At 42.6% G+C, this 18,931-nt stretch overlaps 1 protein-coding gene across 1 annotated transcript; it reads right to left on the bottom strand.

Annotated features, from left to right (window-relative positions):
- Positions 1 to 12,842: 12,842 nt before the first annotated feature.
- Positions 12,843 to 18,304, bottom strand: LOC116523969. The gene is made up of 3 exons (XM_032239063.1): positions 17,028 to 18,304; positions 15,889 to 16,487; positions 12,843 to 15,652 (listed from the first exon to the last, which is right to left on the bottom strand). The coding sequence occupies exons 1-3, from the start codon at positions 18,302 to 18,304 to the stop codon at positions 12,843 to 12,845; spliced, it is 4,686 nt and encodes a 1,561-aa protein (XP_032094954.1).
- Between the last annotated feature and the right edge of the window lie 627 nt (positions 18,305 to 18,931).

Raw genomic sequence — 18,931 nt, 5'->3', positions numbered from 1 at the left:
ATGAAGGATTCACGAGCTATTCCTATTTTAGTGCTTTAATGCTAATCTAGGTAAATATCAAATATTGGAAATTGTAAAAGGAATTTCTCACCCTCATTAACAGAGACACCATTAAATAGAGTAGAATGATATGATACACTTCCCAGGGTTATAGCCGCCTGGAGTTAGTTACGTTAATAAGGTGAAGCACCAATTATTGTGTGAAGTTCCCAGAAGATGACCTAATTAATTTACGAGCCTCCAGACAAAGTTCAAAAGAAATCCAATCATTTATTAGGATCGACATTCTGGCATGGACTCCTGTGGAGCCAAAACTGCTTTCGCTTAATCGTGTTTGAACTTTACCCCTGTAATCCCCTTCCTTCTGTTCTGCATCATAATTCATATTCTCCAACTAGGCTGTACACATGAGATCCGACTCCAGCCGAAGGTATGTATGGAATTTCCTCTTCCATGCCAGCCTGATAGTAGTCATGGCAATGCTTTAGAAGTTGACATCTGGTTCCCCTCACTTCCCGAAAGCGACTTGTGTGACACAAAGACAATTTGAGTACAAGTATATAAATTAACGATGTGTCCCTCCCCCAGGCTTGCTTGGATTTTCTGCATGGAATTTTGCTATGAGGCGATCAGCCTGGATATTTCTACTTTTCACCCAAGATGCCTCCGACAATGGGTAGCCCTTCCACTTGATTAAGTATTGGAGTTGTCTCCTGTGCCACCTTGAATTGAGGATTCATTGAACTTCATAATGGGTTTGGCCCCCTATGACCATAGGGCCCGGGGGCTCCTGGGGTAGTGGTCTTAGAGTGGATCTGATCACAGGTTTTAAGAGGCTGCTATGAAATGTTGGGTGTATCTTCCCCAACAATTGAGGTAGTTTCAATTGCAATATGATGGGTTGATGATCTTTACTATGGGGAATGGTCCCAGAAACTTTGACCCCAATTTCTTGCTAGCCAGTTTTAATCTAAAATATTTTGTGGAGAGGTAAACCTTCTCTCCTACCCGGAATGGCCGTTGCAGAGTCTGGTGTTTATCTGCCTGTTTCTTATAGGTTTGTGCCGCGTTAGCCAGTGCCTTTTTGACATTTCCCCAGTTTTATTTCAGCATCGACATCCAATCAGTCAAGCTGACTGAGGAGGGGGGATCCCTTAGATATTCAGGCATTGGGATGAAGTCCATACTGCTCACTATTTTGAACAGCATGAGTCCTGTGCTACTGTGAACAGCATTATTGTATGCCACCTCATCAAAAGATAAAAGATCTGCCCAATTGGACTGCTGATGGTTCATGTAACACCTCAGGTACTGCTATATCATGGCGTTCAGTCTCTCTGCTGCCCCATTGATGCTCAGATGAAAAGCTGAACTAAGACCCTGAGATTGCCCAATGGACTGCAGGAACTCCCTCCAGAACTTAGCCGTGAACTGGACCCCTCTGTCTGAGATAATTCTTCGAGGTACTCCATGCAGTCAGTAAACAGTTTATCCAGCTTGTGAGCTGAGGGTAGTCCTCTACAGGGTATGAAGTGTGCCTGTTTGGAGAAGAGATCTATTACAGTCCAAATCACCATGTTTTCCCCACTCTTTGGCAACTCTACTATAAAGTCCATTGCAATCTCCTCCCACGGCCTCGTTGGCTCTGCTACTGTTTGCAGCAGTCCGGGGTTTTTTCCTGGTCATCTCTTTCTTCATTGTGGCACAGATGGTGCAACTTTTCACGTAACTATCCACATCTTTCTTTATGCCAGGCCACCAGAATTGCCTCCGGGCTAAGTGTAAAGTCTTTAGAAACCCAAAGTGGCCTGCTGGTTTGGCATCGTGACTCCTCTGGAGAACTAGAGTACATAGGGATTCTGGGATGTAGAGTTTCATCCCCTTTCATGCAAGGTCATTTCTTTTCATCAAGATGTGTTGGTTGTTTTGGAACCAGTTTTGGCTCTCTGTGAAGATGACCTAATTAATTTACGAGCCTCTAGACAAAGTTCAAAATAAATCCAATCATTTATTAGGATCGACATTCTGGCATGGACTCCTATGGAGCCAAAACTGCTTTCGCTTAATTGCATTTGAACTTTACCCCTGTAATCCCCTTCCTTCTGTCCTGCATCATAATTCATATTCTCCAACTAGGCTGTAGACATGACATCTGACTCTGGCCGAATGCATGCATTGAATTTCCCCTTCCATGCCAGCGTGATAATAGTCATGGCAATGCTTTAGAAGTTGACACATTCCTTCTATATCTTCATTCTTAATGCCTCATTTCACCCCCATTCTTTTCTCAACCTCCACTCAATTCCTCACAATCCTATGAGCCCAAGGCTTGCTGAAATGTGTTAAGGACTTCCAGAATGCCAAGGGGGTCTTGGCGTGACGAGGTTACTACTAAAAAGGCCTCTCTTTTGACCCACATCTTTCTAGTCTCCTATGTTGATGGAGACTCTTAGAAGATTATCTCATAATGTTCAAACCAGAACTATGACTGAGTAAGTGGTCCATACAGATACCGTAATTATATCTGCATTTGAAACCCTGGTAAGTATTCCGAATAGAGCCTTGGGAATGCAGATTTAATAAGTAAATAGGCTGCAGACAAACATTTCCTTCTTTCTTGTGCCAGAACCTAGCTAGCATTGAAACAAAATTATAGCTGAAGTACAGATGTAGGAAAATCTTATTTCTGGATTATCTACATGAAAAACATGTTATTCAGTCTTAAAAGAACAATAGTGTGATATTTCTTAAATCCTTCCATAGTTTATCTGTTTTTTTAATTTTTGCAATGTATAAATCCATAAAAATGAATTTATTGAAAGAAAGCACACACCACAAAATGGGGAGATAATATCCATTAGCTTAAATGGGGAGTAAATCAATTCATAGACAAAAAACCTAGAAGTGATTATTAGAGTAGATGAGTGCATGCTAACTCCAAGATTATAATAATTAAGTACTAAAGTTCACTTGCTGTGTATATTACTTTAGGGATCTCCAGAGGCATTTGGCAAAGCCATTCTGAGATACAATAATCCATTGGCTGAATCTTTTATGTCCTTTGTTTCTGGTGTACACAAATGTATTTTCATTTATTTCAATACTTTGCATTTCTTTCCTCCTCATCAGCTGAAATGCACCAGGGTGAAAGTTGTGTTTTCTCACAGCCCATCTGTTAGAGAAAGGACAATAGATGCTGCTAGGGAACCCATGAGTATGAAATACTGTTGAAGTTAAATGCGTCAGTCAGAGAGATGATTGGCTATTACTGTGGTTTTGAAACAGTGGCAATGAACATGAAAAAAACCCTTTCCGAACAAGTGATAAATGGAAGTGCAAAATGATGCATTATAAAGCCACATATCCTTAGTTCACATCCACTTTATGTTGGTTTAAGAAATAGCTCTTTGCTGTATTGGCCAGCCTTTCACTCTTCCATGTGTGGAAAATAATGGATTTTGAGAGATTGTTATATAGACTAATGATTGATTTATGGAATAATATATTCACGCTCTGTCAAGATCTAAAACACTTGTCTTATATTCATTATGTGAAAATCAATTTTCTGACTACACATAAGAATATTTTTAAAAAATGTGCCAAGTTGTTTTTTAGAATTCTATTACATGGTGCATTTCAGCAGATGGATCTGTGTTTCCAAGGTTACAGTCCCAGGAATACCTCTTTGGGAGTAAATTCTGTTGAACTCTGAGAAATATGGGTACAATTTCACTGCAAATATTCACCTGCCACTAGCCCTGTTTTTTTCCAGCATTTGTAGTGTGTTATTGGTAACATATTTCCATTAACCTGTCAGAAAAGGTTGTCTGGGGGTTTTCAGGACTGAACAGAGCAAATCTTACACTAAGGAATCTCTTTGTGAACTAGTTTCGGTTTTTGTTTTCTTTACTTGTAATGTTGCAAGATAGAAGAAATTTAATTTCTCTGAGAATTGATTTCTGCAACTAGATATCTCCATAAGAAAATTTTTGGGGTCAGGTTAAAAGCCTCTAACTCAAAACTTTTCTCCCATGAAAAAGAAGATGCTAGATCAGCTATATGGTACCAAACTAGATAGCTCACTAGAAATATGTATGTATGTATGTGTGTGTGTGTGTGTGTGTGTGTGTGTGTGTGTGTGTGTGTATCTGTTGCCCAGGAAGACAGATGTGAAACATTGAAAAGCCAAATATGCAGATAAGCTGTGGAAAAATACTGAAAGATGAGCAGAACTCAGGAAAAGTAAAAGAAACTCCCTAGGTAGAAATTGGGTTCATGGAATAACTCCCTCTTTGTTCTTTCAAAACCTTATTGACTTTGTGGCCATGTGGCCACCATGACTAAACGCCAAAGGTGTACGGAGTGCTGTTACCTTCCCACCAAAGGTGGTTCCTATTTTTCTACTTGCATTTTCACATGCTTTCAAACTGTTAGGTTGGCAGAAGCTGGGACAGTAATGGGAGCTTACTCTGTTACGTGGCACAAGGGATTCAAACGCTGAACTGCCGACCTTTCTGATCAAAAGCTCAGCATTTTAGCCACTGAGCCACAGTACTTCATTACTTCATATTTACACCCAATTACTTCACTAGACACAAGGAAATACCCTGCTACAGTCCTATCTCATATATATCTGAATTGGCACAAATCTTTAAGGAGGGCCTGTAGCACATCTTTAGACCTCTCTTTGTCACTAGTTCTGAAAATAAACAATTTCTGCTTCTGTATCCTAGTCTTCAGTCTAAATGTCTAAGTGCATGCAGCTAAAACACATTAAACAAACAGATTTTCAGACCAGTCTTTTCTTCTGGTTTAATTTCCCTAATAATTCAGTAAACACATTATGAGTAATTATTTTGACATTCAGTGATTAACCATTTCCCTGACTGAAATTTAATGCTTCCTGTAAATTCAGTGAGCCTAAATTATTGTGACACATGTAGCTATTCCCTTAGAGTTAATCAAAGATTTCAGAGAAACTTCACTGGTAACCTGTCATAGCCAGTCCTTTGGGTCCTTTTCTCTTGAGAATTTATTCTCAGGATAGAGCAATTAACCATGGGATTAACTTCCATGGTCCTCCTCTGTTTTTGTTGATTTTCCATTAACCTAGAAACCCTTTTCAGAAGTGTCCCATTCCCCCTGGAACAGCATGTCCTTCACAGCCCCAAATGCCTAATCCTTTCTGTGCCCTTGAGATTGTGAGTTCTAGTCCCTCTTTAGGTATAAAAGCTGGCTTGGGTATCTTTGGGTTCATCACAGTGTCCTAGTCCACTCACCTTGCAGGGTTGTTGTTCTGGATAAAATAGGATGAGGAAGGCATATTTAGGTATGTTTGCCATCTTGAGTTATTTATAAGGTAAAGGTAAAGGTTCCCCTCACACATATGTGCTAGTCGTTCCTGACTCTAGGAGGCAGTGCTCATCTCCATTTCAAAGCTGTCCGAAGACATCTCAGTGGTCATGTGGCCGGCATGACTAAATGCAGAAGGCACAGGGAACACTGTTACCTTCCCACCAAAGGTGGTCCCTATTTTTCTACTTGCGGTTTTACGTGCTTTTGAACTGCTAGGTTGGCAGAAGCTGGGACAAGTAACAAGAGCTCACTTCATTACGTGGTGCTAGGAATTTGAACTGCCGAACTGCTGACCTTTCTGATCAACAAGCACAATGTCTTAGCCACTGAGCCACTACGCCCCTCTGAATTATTTATAGAAATAATAAAAATAAGATGAAAAATAAACTTTAACCTCCCATAAGACTGTAAGAGACTATATACAGTACTTGTGAAAACTTTCTTTGATTAACTCTCAGCTATTTTCCCAGACTGGATTTATCAGATACAGAACAGACTAGGATATGACATGAATGGATGGCAGACAGAGTTTACTTTATTCTTTATGATTATGATCAGTACTACTACTATATGGTCATAGGTCCAGCTATTCCTATGATAAATGTTTTGCTTATCCACATCACTGCTTCCATCTATTTTACAAAACCTGAGCTAACTCTTTATGTATTGAAGGATACATGTCCTCCCACTTGTAAATAAATGTACTCCAACTGCTTAGCTTATTACAAACCATAGCCTGTATAACCAAGAAGAGAGTGCATCCACTTGGATTCAATAGCCATTATTCTGCATCATTGAAGAAATGTGCATACAAAAATGCATTTCCTGTAAATAAATTTCTTTTTATAACTATATCAGCTTCACTAATTCTTGCTCAGATTAGATTCCTGCCCTCAGGAATATTTTACCTGCACAAAGAGAGTTTAAATAATATAAGACTCTAAAGTCTACTATCCCGAATCTAGTACTCTCCCAAGAAATTGGAGTATAACTCCAAATTGTAAACCCATTGCACATTCTAAAGGGGGGATTATGGGAGGGGTGGCTTCATACTTCATCAAGCTAGATAAATAAGAACTAGGCTCAGTTGTCTTGATAATAACAATGTTGCCACTCATACATCCAGGAGTAAACTCCAACTACTCTAGAAGCAATTGTGGTCTATGTGACTATTCCTTGTTCTTAGATTTCATTTCTATATCAGAAACATATTCTTCAGAGGTGGGTTCCTACCAGTTTGCACCAGTTCGGTAGAACTGGTTCGTCAAATCTACTGAACCAATAGCAATAGCAATAGCAGTAGACTTATATACCGCTTCATAGGCCTTTCAGGCCTCTCTAAGCGGTTTACAGAGAGTCAGCATATTGCCCCCAACAATCTGGGTCCTCATTTTACCCACCTCGGAAGGATGGAAGGCTGAGTCAACCCTGAGCCGGTGAGATTTGAACCGCTGACCTGCTGATCTAGCAGTAGCCTGCAGTGCTGCATTTAACCACTGCGCCACCTTGGCTCAACTGAACCAGTTAGAAGAGGTTCCACCAGTGGACCCAGAAAGCAGGCCATACCTACAGAAGAGGTTCCAAAATTTTTTGAAACCCACCACTGACACACATACACACACAGACTCACACAGAGAGAGAAAGAGAAAGGAAGGAAGGAAGGAAGAAAAAAAGAAAGAAAAAGTGAGAGAGATGAAATAAAAAAGGAAAAAGGGATAGAGAGACAAACGGAAGGAGAGAGAGAGAGAGAGAGAGGCCACTCCCACAAAGGAGACCACACCCACAGAGTAGGTTCAAATTTTTTTTGAAACCCACCACTGATATACTTGATGGTATTTCTGAAAAATAATATATTTTTGATTAGGTGTACACCTATGTTCCAGTATGACCAGAAATGTCCATTGGAAATGAATTAGGAAACAGTAAAACAATACCAGTATCACAAGCAAGGCCAACAATTCAAATGAAATAACAAGAGATTTTTTTTCGTTTTCTTTTGCTTGAAAAGAATCACACCAAACATCTGCGAGAATAACACATGCTGTGGTCATGTAACATATAATTACAAGGAAAGCTATTTCTGAACCTTTTCCTCTCCTCCTCTTTCCTTTTTCCTTCCAGAATCTCTTCCCCGGCTTGCTGGAAAGCCAGTAACAATTATAGTTTGCTTTTGCAAATATATGCATGTACTGTCTCCTGCTGGGAAAATATGGGGTATTTGGGAAAGATCGCAAAAGACACAATTCACTAAAACACATTTTTTATGGAATGCTAAGTTATCTCCTGAGCCTGGTGCATAATGCTGGCAGTGGCTACAGTATAAGATAACACACTCACAGAACTAAAATATGCTCTTGCCTTAAAATATGCTACTTTACAAAAAATTGAATGGAATATTCCTAAAGAAGCCCATAGGAGTAATATACCTTTGCTGAGGTTTTATCTCATGCATTGCTTTTTCTACAGAAAAAGATTCATTCTTTCAAAATAGCATTCACCTTGAATTCTCTAAGTACTCGAAGTGTAACTAGGCCTCCATAAGATAAAATATACTTTGCTTAAATCACTTGAGGAAAACCAGGATCTGATGAGAAACAGGATCTAATGAATTAGGCTTATCTAAAACTGTCATCTCCTGTATTATTTAATGCTCCTGCTATAATCTTTAAATTGGATATAGGTGATTATAATATATTCATAGGATGAATAGTGGAGCGAAAGAATGCTTCTTAATTTCTGGAGACCAATATGTAGCATACATGAGCAGTGTCTGAAGATCCCTGACATTGGCATCTGGCTGGTTTCGTGGTCCACTTAACTTCGTAATTTGTTAGACTGCATTTTAATGTTTACACCAACTAAAAAGGGAGTTGGCATGCCTTATCATCAGTGCCAATAATGTTTTGAAATTTCACAAAAGTCCCAAAGGATTCTTGGAACACAATTTTCAATTTCAATTTCAATTTAATAAAATTTGTATGCCGCCCACTCCCTTGGGACTCTGGGAGGCTTACAGGCAAGATAAAAGAACATTTGAAAATTTAAAATAAAAGATACAATTATTAAAATTCCACACCATCCATTCTGTCTAAGTGGGGCTGGATATTGATCAACAGCCCCAGGCCTGCTGGAACAGCCAGGTCTTGGTGGCTTTACGGAAGGCCGGGAGAGTGGTAAGGGTCGGATCTCTACGGGTAGATCATTCCACAGGGCCAGCACAGCTACAGAGAAGACCCTCCCCCGGGGAGCCGCCAGCCGGCATTGTCCGGTCAACGGCACCCGGACGAGGCCCAACCTGTGCGATCTTGTTGGTCGTTGTGTAATGGCAAAATCAGGGTCTGCCTTTCTACTTACGTAAGAATAGGAGACGACACCTTTTCCAGAGAAGAAAGGTTTATTATTATTATTATTATTATTATTATTATTATTATTATTATTATTATTATTATTATTATTGAATGCATTCAAGAGACCAGTAGATTTCCACCTAACTGATCTGATTTTAGGTACATTTTGACAGAGGTTTTATACCTTTGAAATGGTTATTACAAATCATATAGACGTACCTTTGAAATGGTTATTACAAATCATATAGACGTCATATAGGCGTGCACTAATCCAGGTCATAACTTCTCACCTAAGTCAGCACAAGGTTATTTCGGGTAAATTACAAATATTTAAGGAAAATTACAATACATGATTCCCAAACCACAATAGGGAAGTAAAGTGAAACTAAAAGAGAAGTGAATCTTAGTTACTCATGCAGAAAAAGGAAAGGTCAGAACGCCACTCAGATATATTGCTAAAAATATGGTTAACCTATAGCTTGTTTACAAGTTGAACTTTGATTATCCTAAAACTGTGCTCTATGACTAAGATAATGTGGTTAAACTGCCCACCCAGTTGTCCTACTTGCGAAAAACCTAGCTTCCTGCGTTTCAAGCAGAAAGAAATATGTTCCTTATTTTTGTTCTTTAGGTGAAAGAGCATAAGCAGAGTTTTTAAGTTTGAAGTTTTGAGTTAGAAGAAGACAAGTAGCCTGATTAAGTATTGAGGGGTTCAATGGTGGACCCCATGCTGTTTCATTCCCCCCTGTTGAAACTTCACCCAATCCTAAGATTATTGTGGAGTTTCATAAGTATCAGGCTCCCTATTGCCTATAAGCCCCACATACTCATGTTCCTCTCCTGTGTGTCCCATAAGTGTCAGGACCTTGGCAGTGGCCCGTTTTTCCACCAGGAGAGATAAAGAACTGCTAATAGCACGGACAAAAAGGGGCATAATGCAGGGGATGATTATACATCCTGCTGCAATCAGGCCAATAAAAGTAATGATAGCCTGCCATCCGGGCAATTTTGACAACCAAGAGCTAAAATATGAGGCAAGGTTCAATCCCTTCCATTCCTGTCCTGGGAAATGAGTGAGCTGTCTCATTTCCGTGGTCAGCTGTTTAATAACACTCCCAGTTTCATCAATTTGAAGGCAACAATTTGATAAGTTGAACTTCCCACATACTCCTCCTTCTCTTGCGAGAAGGTAATCAAGAGCCAATTGATTTTGGTATACTGCAGTACGAAGTTTGTCCGTGGCAGTGGAGAGAATATTCAAGGATTTGTCAATTCTCTCCCCAGCCAGGTCCAACACTGCCTGTAATCTCATGATCCTGTTTATCATGTAAATCGGGGTGCGGTAACCCCATGACCCATCTTCAGCCCATGTGGCTCTTCCATACGTGCATACAATTCTCTCTGAACTCCATGTATCTGATTTCTCATATTCAGTAAGTTCCTTGCAAGGAAAGTTAGAGAAGGCTGTGTTCACCTCTCTTTTCTGACGAATGGGATCGACTGAGTCATACACCGGAATTCCTAACACCTGTCGTGATTGGATGGGTAATAAAAAGAAAGAAGGTTTTATCCATCCAAGAACACAGGAGCCCGCCCAGTCTGCAGGAAGAATTTCATAGGCAAGTGTGCCACAAATCCAATACATGTTCTCAGGGGCTTCCCATGGGCCAGATGAATATTGTGGCTCTTTTAGGTATGGTAAGAGTGAGAGATCAAACTTGGGGGGTTGAGAGAGATTTGATGGTGATGACCACTTGGTATAAGTATCATCCCATTCCCCTAAACAAATCAGATGACCCACAGGATATGATCCATTTTGAGAGAAACAGCTGTGGCCCACCAAATTCGTAGTTAGGGTCCAAACAATACCCGTATGCTGTGTTCGTTGAGTGAGGTTGCCTTTTAGGGTCATATTGTTATATACCTCTGGGGTTGCTTCGAGGGCTTCCCATGGCCATTTTTCTCCCATGTTTGTTCCTCCACAAACAAAGCAATTTTTAACAGTTAAGGCTTTTGCTACTTCTTCAGCCATTTCTACAAACAAATTCACAGCCTTAGGGCTAAGAGGAAGGGGTTCCTCTAGCTTTTTAAGGTTATCATATACAGACCATCCTAATGACTTTTCCTCCCCTTCCTTCAAAGTTTCCACCCTTATTGTAATGTATGCCAGTGGGTCAGCCCCATCCCCATCAATGCCTATCCCATAGCTTTCTTCCTCTGGGTGATCACGGGACACTTCAAAAGCGACTGAGTTTGAATTTTTGAGGCTGCGAAAATTGGAAATATAGGGACATCCCAGATGAGGAGAAGTAGGATAACCTCCTCCAGTATGTTGACAGACACAATCCCATCCTCTGCACGGGTTTCTTTTGTCCATGCGATCTGCACAAGGAGAATACAAATCCCGACTTGGATTCTGACATCCTTGGCAGTAGACATGGGATCGGGGACAGAGATACTTATGATTGTGGTAATAAGTTTGTCTCCATCCCTGACTTCCACAGCTTCTGTAAGCCACCCTATCCATTGCAGCACATACACCAAATGCTACGGTGATGGGCTTCTGTCCTTGTTTTAAAGCAGTAATTGTGGTGAGGTGGTAAAGCTGAGATTCCTTGGGGTTGTCAAGTAGGGCCAGGACGGCCCATACACTGACTTTTATGCGAACTGGAGTGGTTGGTTGATAACAAACAAGCTGTTTTTTCTGGATGCAATAGTTATACATGGTACCGTTAGATACACATGTCTTTTTCTGAGGGGTGCAGTCCACTGGGGCCTGAGTGTGGTAGATCATTGTAACAATGGTACGAGGCCCCACCTTAGCTTTGGTAAGACATGGGCCACACTCATCCAGCCCTGGTGTTGCAGGCAGATAACATACCACCCCTTCAGATCCCTCACATTGGCTATAGAGACGGGGTTGCTTCCTTCCAAAAGTACAATTCGGAAGATTGAAGTTCTGACAGGAATTAGGTTTTCCCATTTTGAACTTTAAAGTATTCCCTCTTGTTCCTACTAGGCATGCAGTGCATTCCAATGGGGCAGGGGTTACAGGTCCCTTCCCATCTAATCCATCCTTCCCGCCTTTTGGAAGAATGGGTGTGGGATGGAGGTTCCTACCTGGTTGCAAGAGCGGCTCCAGAACCACCATCCCTTTTCCTTCTGCATTCAATGTGACTATTGCCGTTCTGCTTATAATCTTACCAAGTGTCACAGCTCGGCACTGGTATGATTCCGAGTAATTAGAATGAGTGATCCAGACCTTCAAACAACTAGATTTCTCATCATAATTACGTATTACGCCTAGGTGCCGAGTCTCGCTCAGTACCTGAGGTTTCATACTTGACAGATTCTCTTCATCTGACCACCATTGCAGCAACCACACATTTCTCACATTACCCATGATTTGACAATATATCCTCACCATGATCGGAAGCTGATCATTCGTTATGTCATATTTCATGTCCAAACTAAAATCACGGGGTGTCCGCTTACCCCGAGTCCTTGTCCTTTCCGGATAGGGCTCTGGGTATGGTCTCTGAATGGGCCTCAAAGTATGGCACATTATGGTTGAATTATAGTATTCACTTGGTGCCCAAGTAACATTAGGGTCCAATCTACATTGCCAATAGTTCCTGGATCCCTCGGAACAGGGGGATAACCCTTCCTCTGGATGGCAATCTACTATCCAGCATTTTACATAGGCAAAACCGAGTCCCTGTGTGCTCGGGACCTTATAAAAGCAATGCCTACAAGGAGGAAAAAGGCCCTGGTCCCATTTCTTCTAGCAGTGGTTCAGAAGTTACCTTTACAGGGGAGTCATTTGTCACCGTGAGGGCCCTGACACCTGGTGTTTGTTGGGTGCCCTTTTTCCCATCCCTCACATATGGTGGCTGCGAGGTACTCCCACTAATCACATTCCCCCCTTCAGGAAATGGGTCCTCATAATCAGGGGGAACCTCCCATATCTGTACTGGCGGTGCCCCTCGGGCGATCTTATTTGTCATGGTGGCATAGAAATAGAGAAAGTTAAGGAGAACAGAAACAGATAAGAGAAAAATCACGACTAAGATCGCTGGGATTAGACCATTCCTAATGCACGCAGTCTGGCGTAGACGGTGGTTGGAATCCATGGTCGGTCTACCGCGTTGGACGGGGACGAAGGTTCCACGGGAGACGCAATGCGTTGCCTGTGCGATGGGTGTCGGCGGCACCTGGAGCGACACATGCAGAGGGGTCTTCACCACCTGGCCGTAGAGCGATTGCTTCCCGTGAATCAGCAGGCGAGGCGGCGTCCTTCCTTCGTCTTCTCTTTTTGGCAGGGTGTAGAGGCTGGACAGAGTCCTTGGAAACAGTCTCACACGGGGTTGCAGCCAATTTCAGGCGTGTCCAATGGATCCAAGGCTTAATTTCAGCTACCTTAACAGCAAGGGGAGAACAAATAACAACAGTATATGGCCCACACCATTTGGGTTCCAAAGGCACCTTTTTCCAGCCCTTTACCCAGACCTCCTGTCCTGGGTGGAAATTATGTACTGGAGTTACAATTACATGAGGACGACATGACAGCACATATTTTTGTAATTGATGGACAACAGTATTTAAGGCTTGCAACTGTTTGACTTTCACTGTGTCGGCCACTTGAGGAGTAGGCAACACCTGTGGACTAACCAAATTAGGAACCCTTCCATACATTAACTCATATGGTGAGACACCCAGCCCCCTTGTGGGTGCGCACCTCACGGCTAGCAACGCCATGCTGAGGGCATCTGGCCATTTCAGATGAGTTTCCTGACAAAGTTTAGCCAATTTATTCTTTATGGTTCTATTAACTCTCTCAACGACACCCGCCGATTGAGCGTGGAACGAACAGTGTAACTTCCAGGTAATCCCCAATACCTGGGCAACCTTCTGAGTGGCTGCATGAATGAACTCAGGCCCATTATCTGAAGAGATACGTGAGGGCAACCCATATCGTGGAATAACTACATTTAACAGAGTTCGGGTTACCTCCAAAGCTTTTTTCGTTCTAGTGGGAACACATTCAGGCCACCCTGTGTATGTGCAAACAACAACTAACATAGCAGTGTATGATCCCACTTTCGGCATGTCCGTAAAGTCGATCATTAAATAATCAAAAGGATAAGCCCCCCTAGGTTGGTGCCCAGGGGGAAGACTTGGGCCCTGACGTGGGTTATTAGCAGCACACACCTGACATCGAGAACAAACAGCAGCTGCTAGACTAGACAAATTGTTAATATAGACTTCCCTTGTTAAAGCCTTTCTCAAAGCTGTCTTTCCTAAATGTAAATGCCTATGCAGGGAAGAAACAACCTCCCATGCTAACTGCTGAGGTACAAACACCCGGTTGTCCGGCAGAGTCCACCACCCCTTCACCAGTTCTGCCCCTATAGCTTCAGCTTGCTGGACTTCCGAGTGGCTATATAAGGGGGGTTCATCTTTTTGGTTCGGGATCCACAAAGTAAGACAGTTAGCTTGCAGGGAGAATGGATCCAAAGCTACTGCCCTAGCCACCTGATCAGCTTTGTGGTTTCCTCTTTCAGCTGTTGAAATCCCCTTCTGATGACCCCGTACATGCATAACGGCAACTTGCTTGGGGGACCACACACTGTCCAATAGACGCAAAATTTGGGGTCCATATTTAATGTCCTTTCCTCCTGCTGTAATAAGACCTCTTTCTTTGTACAAAGCTCCATGCACTTGAACTGTAAGAAAGACATATTTGGAGTCTGTGTAAATGTTGACATGTAGACCTTTTGCTAATTCCAATGCCCTAGTGAGTGCATGTAATTCTGCCAATTGGGCACTAGTTCCTGCAGGTAAGGGCTTGGCTTCCCATACATCATCAAGAGTAACTATGGCATAAGCTGCTTTCCTTACACCTTCATGGATAAAACTGGTTCCATCGGTAAAAAGGGTTGCATCTGGGTCGGAAAAGGGTTCATCCTTCAAATCTGGGCGACTTGCATAGGTTTCCTCAATAGTTTGCAAACAATCATGAGAGATCTCAGAGTCTGGTTCAGGCAACAGAGTGGCAGGATTCAAAGCATATGACTGAACAAGCTTGATGAGGGGGTTATGGGTAATAAGCCCCTGATACTTCAACATACGTGGATTGGTAAGCCACAAATGGCCTTTTTGATCCAGGACAGCCCGAAGAGCATGGGGGGTGTAGATATTCAACTGCTGTCCAAAAGTGAGTTTATTTGCTTCCTGAGTAAGTAAAGCCGTGCCTGCTACAGCCTTAAGACAAGAGGGCCACCCTTTTGCTACCTGATCCAATTGTTTTGACAAATATGCAACTGGTCGATACCACGTTCCCATCTTCTGAGTTAACACCCCCACAGCCATATTCTGTTTAGTGTCCACAAATAAATGAAAAGGTTTGTCTAAATTAGGCAGTCCCAGACTCGGGGCTTGAGTCAAAGCATGTTTTAAGTTCAAAAAACTTTTCTGTTCCTCTTTTTCCCATCGCAAAGGTTCCTTTTCACTCCCTTTTGTAGCTTCATAAAGTGGCTTTGCTAATAAGGCGAAGTTAGGAATCCAAATGCGGCAAAATCCTGCTGCTCCTAAAAAGCCTCTTAATTCCTTCCTATTTCTTGGGGCTGGTAATTGACAAATGGCTTCCTTTCTTTCATGTCCCAAAGTTCTTTGCCCCTGCTGGATATCATATCCCAAATACCTAACATTCAACTGGACCAATTGTGCTTTGGCCCTAGAAGCTTTATAGCCTTTTTCTTGTAACAGAAGTAAGAGGGATGCTGTATTAGCATGACAGTCCTCTTCTGTTTGCCCTGTCACCAAAAGATCATCCACATATTGCAACACAACATCAGGAGGGGGTAAATCCAGAATTTCCAAGTCCGTAGCTAACGCCGCGCTAAAATGCGTTGGCGAATTTTTATATCCCTGTGGGAGGCGTGTCCAAGCAATAGCAATAGCAATAGCAGTAGACTTATATACCGCTTCATAGGCCTTCAGGCCTCTCTAAGCGGTTTACAGAGAGTCAGCATATTGCCCCCAACAATCTGGGTCCTCATTTTACCCACCTCGGAAGGATGGAAGGCTGAGTCAACCCTGAGCCGGTGAGATTTGAACCGCTGACCTGCTGATCTAGCAGTAGCCTGCAGTGCTGCATTTAACCACTGCGCCACCTTGGCTCAAGTATATTGCTGTTTCCTTCCTGTTGTCGGATTTTCCCATTCAAAGGCAAACAAGTGCTGGCTTTTTTTATGAATGGGTATAGAAAAGAAGGCATCTTTTAAATCAATAACTGAAAACCATTTAGCTTTTGGTGGAATTAACCCAAGCAACACATAAGGATTTGGCAACGTGGGATAAATTGTGACTGTTGAACTGTTGACCCGACGAAGATCCTGAGCCATTCGATATTTCCCTCCCCCTTTTGGTATAGGCAGAATCGGTGAATTCCATGGGGAGTCAGTGGGCACTAGAATCTTATAAGTCAGATACAGTTGTATGACTTCCTGAATAGCCTGCACAATTTCTCTTGGGTACCCCCTCTGGCGGATGCATACAGGACGGCTCATTGGTAGTTCCTCAACAATGACAGGGGTGTGGTGAGCAGCAAAACCAGGGGGGTTATCTTCCGCCCACAGCTCAGGAACCCGGAACTCCCTCCATTTGTCTCCTGAGACTTCCTGCACCACCATGATTCTCCAAGCCTCTTCCCTAGGAATCTCTAAATTCACATTGCCATATTCCACTCCTACGGATCCCTTTTCATCAAAAAATATCTGTGCTCTAAGTTTGCAAAGTAAATCTCTACCCATGAGTGGAAGCAGACAGCTGGGCAGATAAACAAACTGGTGAGTCAACGTTTTTCCTCCCGTTGTGCATAATAGAGGCTCTAAAAGTGGCTGGGTTTGTGGTTTTCCTGTTGCCCCTTGAATGTTGATAGATTGAGAAGAAATATGTCCCAAGGGTTGGGTTAATACAGAGCGAGTCGCTCCTGTATCTACAAGGAAAGAAACATCTTTGCCCCCCACATTCAGACAGACCATAGGTTCGGGGAGGCTAATCGAACCTACACTGCCCCGTCAATCCCACTCCTCAGCTTCTGCCAATCCAATCAAAGGAGTGTCGGGGGGAAATCCCTTGGCTTCTCTCTTTCGCAGGCTGTTAAAGGGCTTCCTGAATGTTCCACGTCCCCTGAAGGTGTTGGGTCGGCTGAGGGAGAGATTTCTTGGCAAAGGGGAAGGATTTCTAGTTACCCTTGGCTGTTCAATCTCCCTTCTCTCAATTCCTTCTCTTCTGGGACAATCTCTTTTCCAGTGCCCATACCTGTGACATATGGCACACTGATTTTGACCCAAGGAGGGGATTATAGTCCTCTCCCTACTTCCTCTATTTCCCCCTGGCACAGTCATTAAAGCGGTGGCCAGCAATTCTGCTTTTTTCTTCATCTGCTTATCTTTTTTCCTCTCCTCCAACAAATCCCTGTTGACAAATGTCTTCCTGGCAACTTCCATGAGTTCACTAAGAGGCTTACCCAACGCTCCTTCCAACTTTTGAAGCTTATGTCTTATGTCTGGAGCTGATTGTGAAATAAAAGCCATTGCTAGCATGCGAGCATTTTCAGGAAGAGTGGGGTCGATAGGAGTATACATCTGATATGCCTCAACCAATCTAGAATAAAATGCCTCCGGACTTTCAGTAGCTTCTTGGGTTATCAAACTTGGCTTTGACATGTTCGTTGCGGGCTTTCCTGCTATGCGCACGGCTTTTACTATTAACTGTTGATAATTGAGCAACAAGTTTAATTGATGCGAATCGTAAGGACTCCAATTAGGATCCTTTGAGGGGAAACGCTGTTCAATAAAGTCTGCTAAGGTTGTACGTGCAGGGACATCTGGTTTTAAAATATTAGACACTGCATTCCTGATCTTTTCCCTTTCTTCAGCATTGAAAAGTGTTGCCATAAGTTGTTGTAAATCTAGCCAAGTTGGGTGATGAGTATCCACAATAGTTTTTACCAATTCTGCCACTTCGTTTGGTTTAGCACTATAAGGCCCATAGTGCATTTTCCAATTAAGCAAATCAGAGGTGGTAAAAGGAACATGCTGAAACAACGACCCTGTTGAAACTTGGGAGGGGTCATCTGGGTTTACTAAGAATTGGTCAACTCGTCTGAGTGGTGCTGTAAAAACAGTCTCTGTCTTTGCTCTGGTTCTGGCTGACACTGGTTCCGCTTCTCCACCCACAGCTCCCAACAATTGGTCCATCTCTTTCTCCTTCTTTTCCCAAAACTCTGGTCCCATTGTGTCGGGTGAGCTTAGAGGGGCTTTTTCTTCTTTCTCTTTATATCTTATTTGTTCCATACTAGTAATTACAGCATCCAATCCCTGCTCGATTCCCTCAATAGGTAATTGACCTGTAGAATCCCCGGTGCTGGGGGCAGTTCTTCTGGAATATGTCAGTGACAAGGATTGCGGTGTGGCTGGCAAACTGACCCCCCTAGGTGCCATGTAAGGAGGTGGCTGTGGCAATTCTTCTGGAGCACTAGCCAAGACTGGTGGTCTCTGCCTAGGACTTTTGGGGTCTGTAACTCTGACAGCCATAAGAATTCATTGTTGTTTACATTTCTTTAACCAAGCTGGGGGTTGATTAACCAATTTTTTCCAAACATCTATATATGGAGCCTGAGTTAAACTCCCTATTTTAGGATCAAACACCAACCTATGGATTTTTAAAACTATGTGGGGATCAAAAGTACCTGTTTCAGGCCACCCAATGCCATATCTGGGCCATTCTAATTCACAAAACCTCCTAAGCTCATGTTTACTCCACTCAATTCCATAATCCTGACTCATAAATCCTTCTTTAAAATGATTTAACATAGAATTCAGCGGAGTCTGACTACTACTTCCTCCACCCATAATTTTCCCAATACTGGATAACACAATCTTAACACTTTACCCTTTTAAACACATACATATATTCTGGACAGTCCAATTCCCAAAACCTTTATACCTAGCAAGGTGGATCAGACCTCACTCTCCGGTTTAAAAGAAAAACCGGGCCTTAAATAGAAAACCCACAATTACTTGCCTTTTATCTGTGGTTTTCTTCCTCCGGTGCTGGCCAGACTTTTCTCCTTTCTCCTCTGGTTTTCTGAGGTTCTTGAGACCGCCAACCGCCGAGGCTGAGTGCTCCTCGCTGCCGGGAAATTCCCTCGGAACAAAAGG

This window comes from Thamnophis elegans, chromosome 2 (assembly GCF_009769535.1).
Source record: "Thamnophis elegans isolate rThaEle1 chromosome 2, rThaEle1.pri, whole genome shotgun sequence".
Taxonomy (NCBI): domain Eukaryota; kingdom Metazoa; phylum Chordata; class Lepidosauria; order Squamata; family Colubridae; genus Thamnophis; species Thamnophis elegans.
Note: the sequence above shows the minus strand (reverse complement) of the source record. Positions and strands in the feature narration are given on the sequence as shown.

What these genes read in the sequence shown, in the direction of transcription:
- LOC116523969 (XM_032239063.1), bottom strand. Translation starts at nt 18,304, where the DNA reads ATGGCTGTCAGAGTTACAGACCCCAAAAGTCCTAGGCAGAGACCACCA. An exon ending in CAGTGTGCCATATGTCACAG is followed by an intron (nt 16,488 to 17,027) that starts GTATGGGCACTG and finishes TTGCAAACTTAG; the next exon opens with AGCACAGATATTTTTTGATG. An exon ending in AGGAAGGAAACAGCAATATA is followed by an intron (nt 15,653 to 15,888) that starts CTTGAGCCAAGG and finishes CTATTGCTATTG; the next exon opens with CTTGGACACGCCTCCCACAG.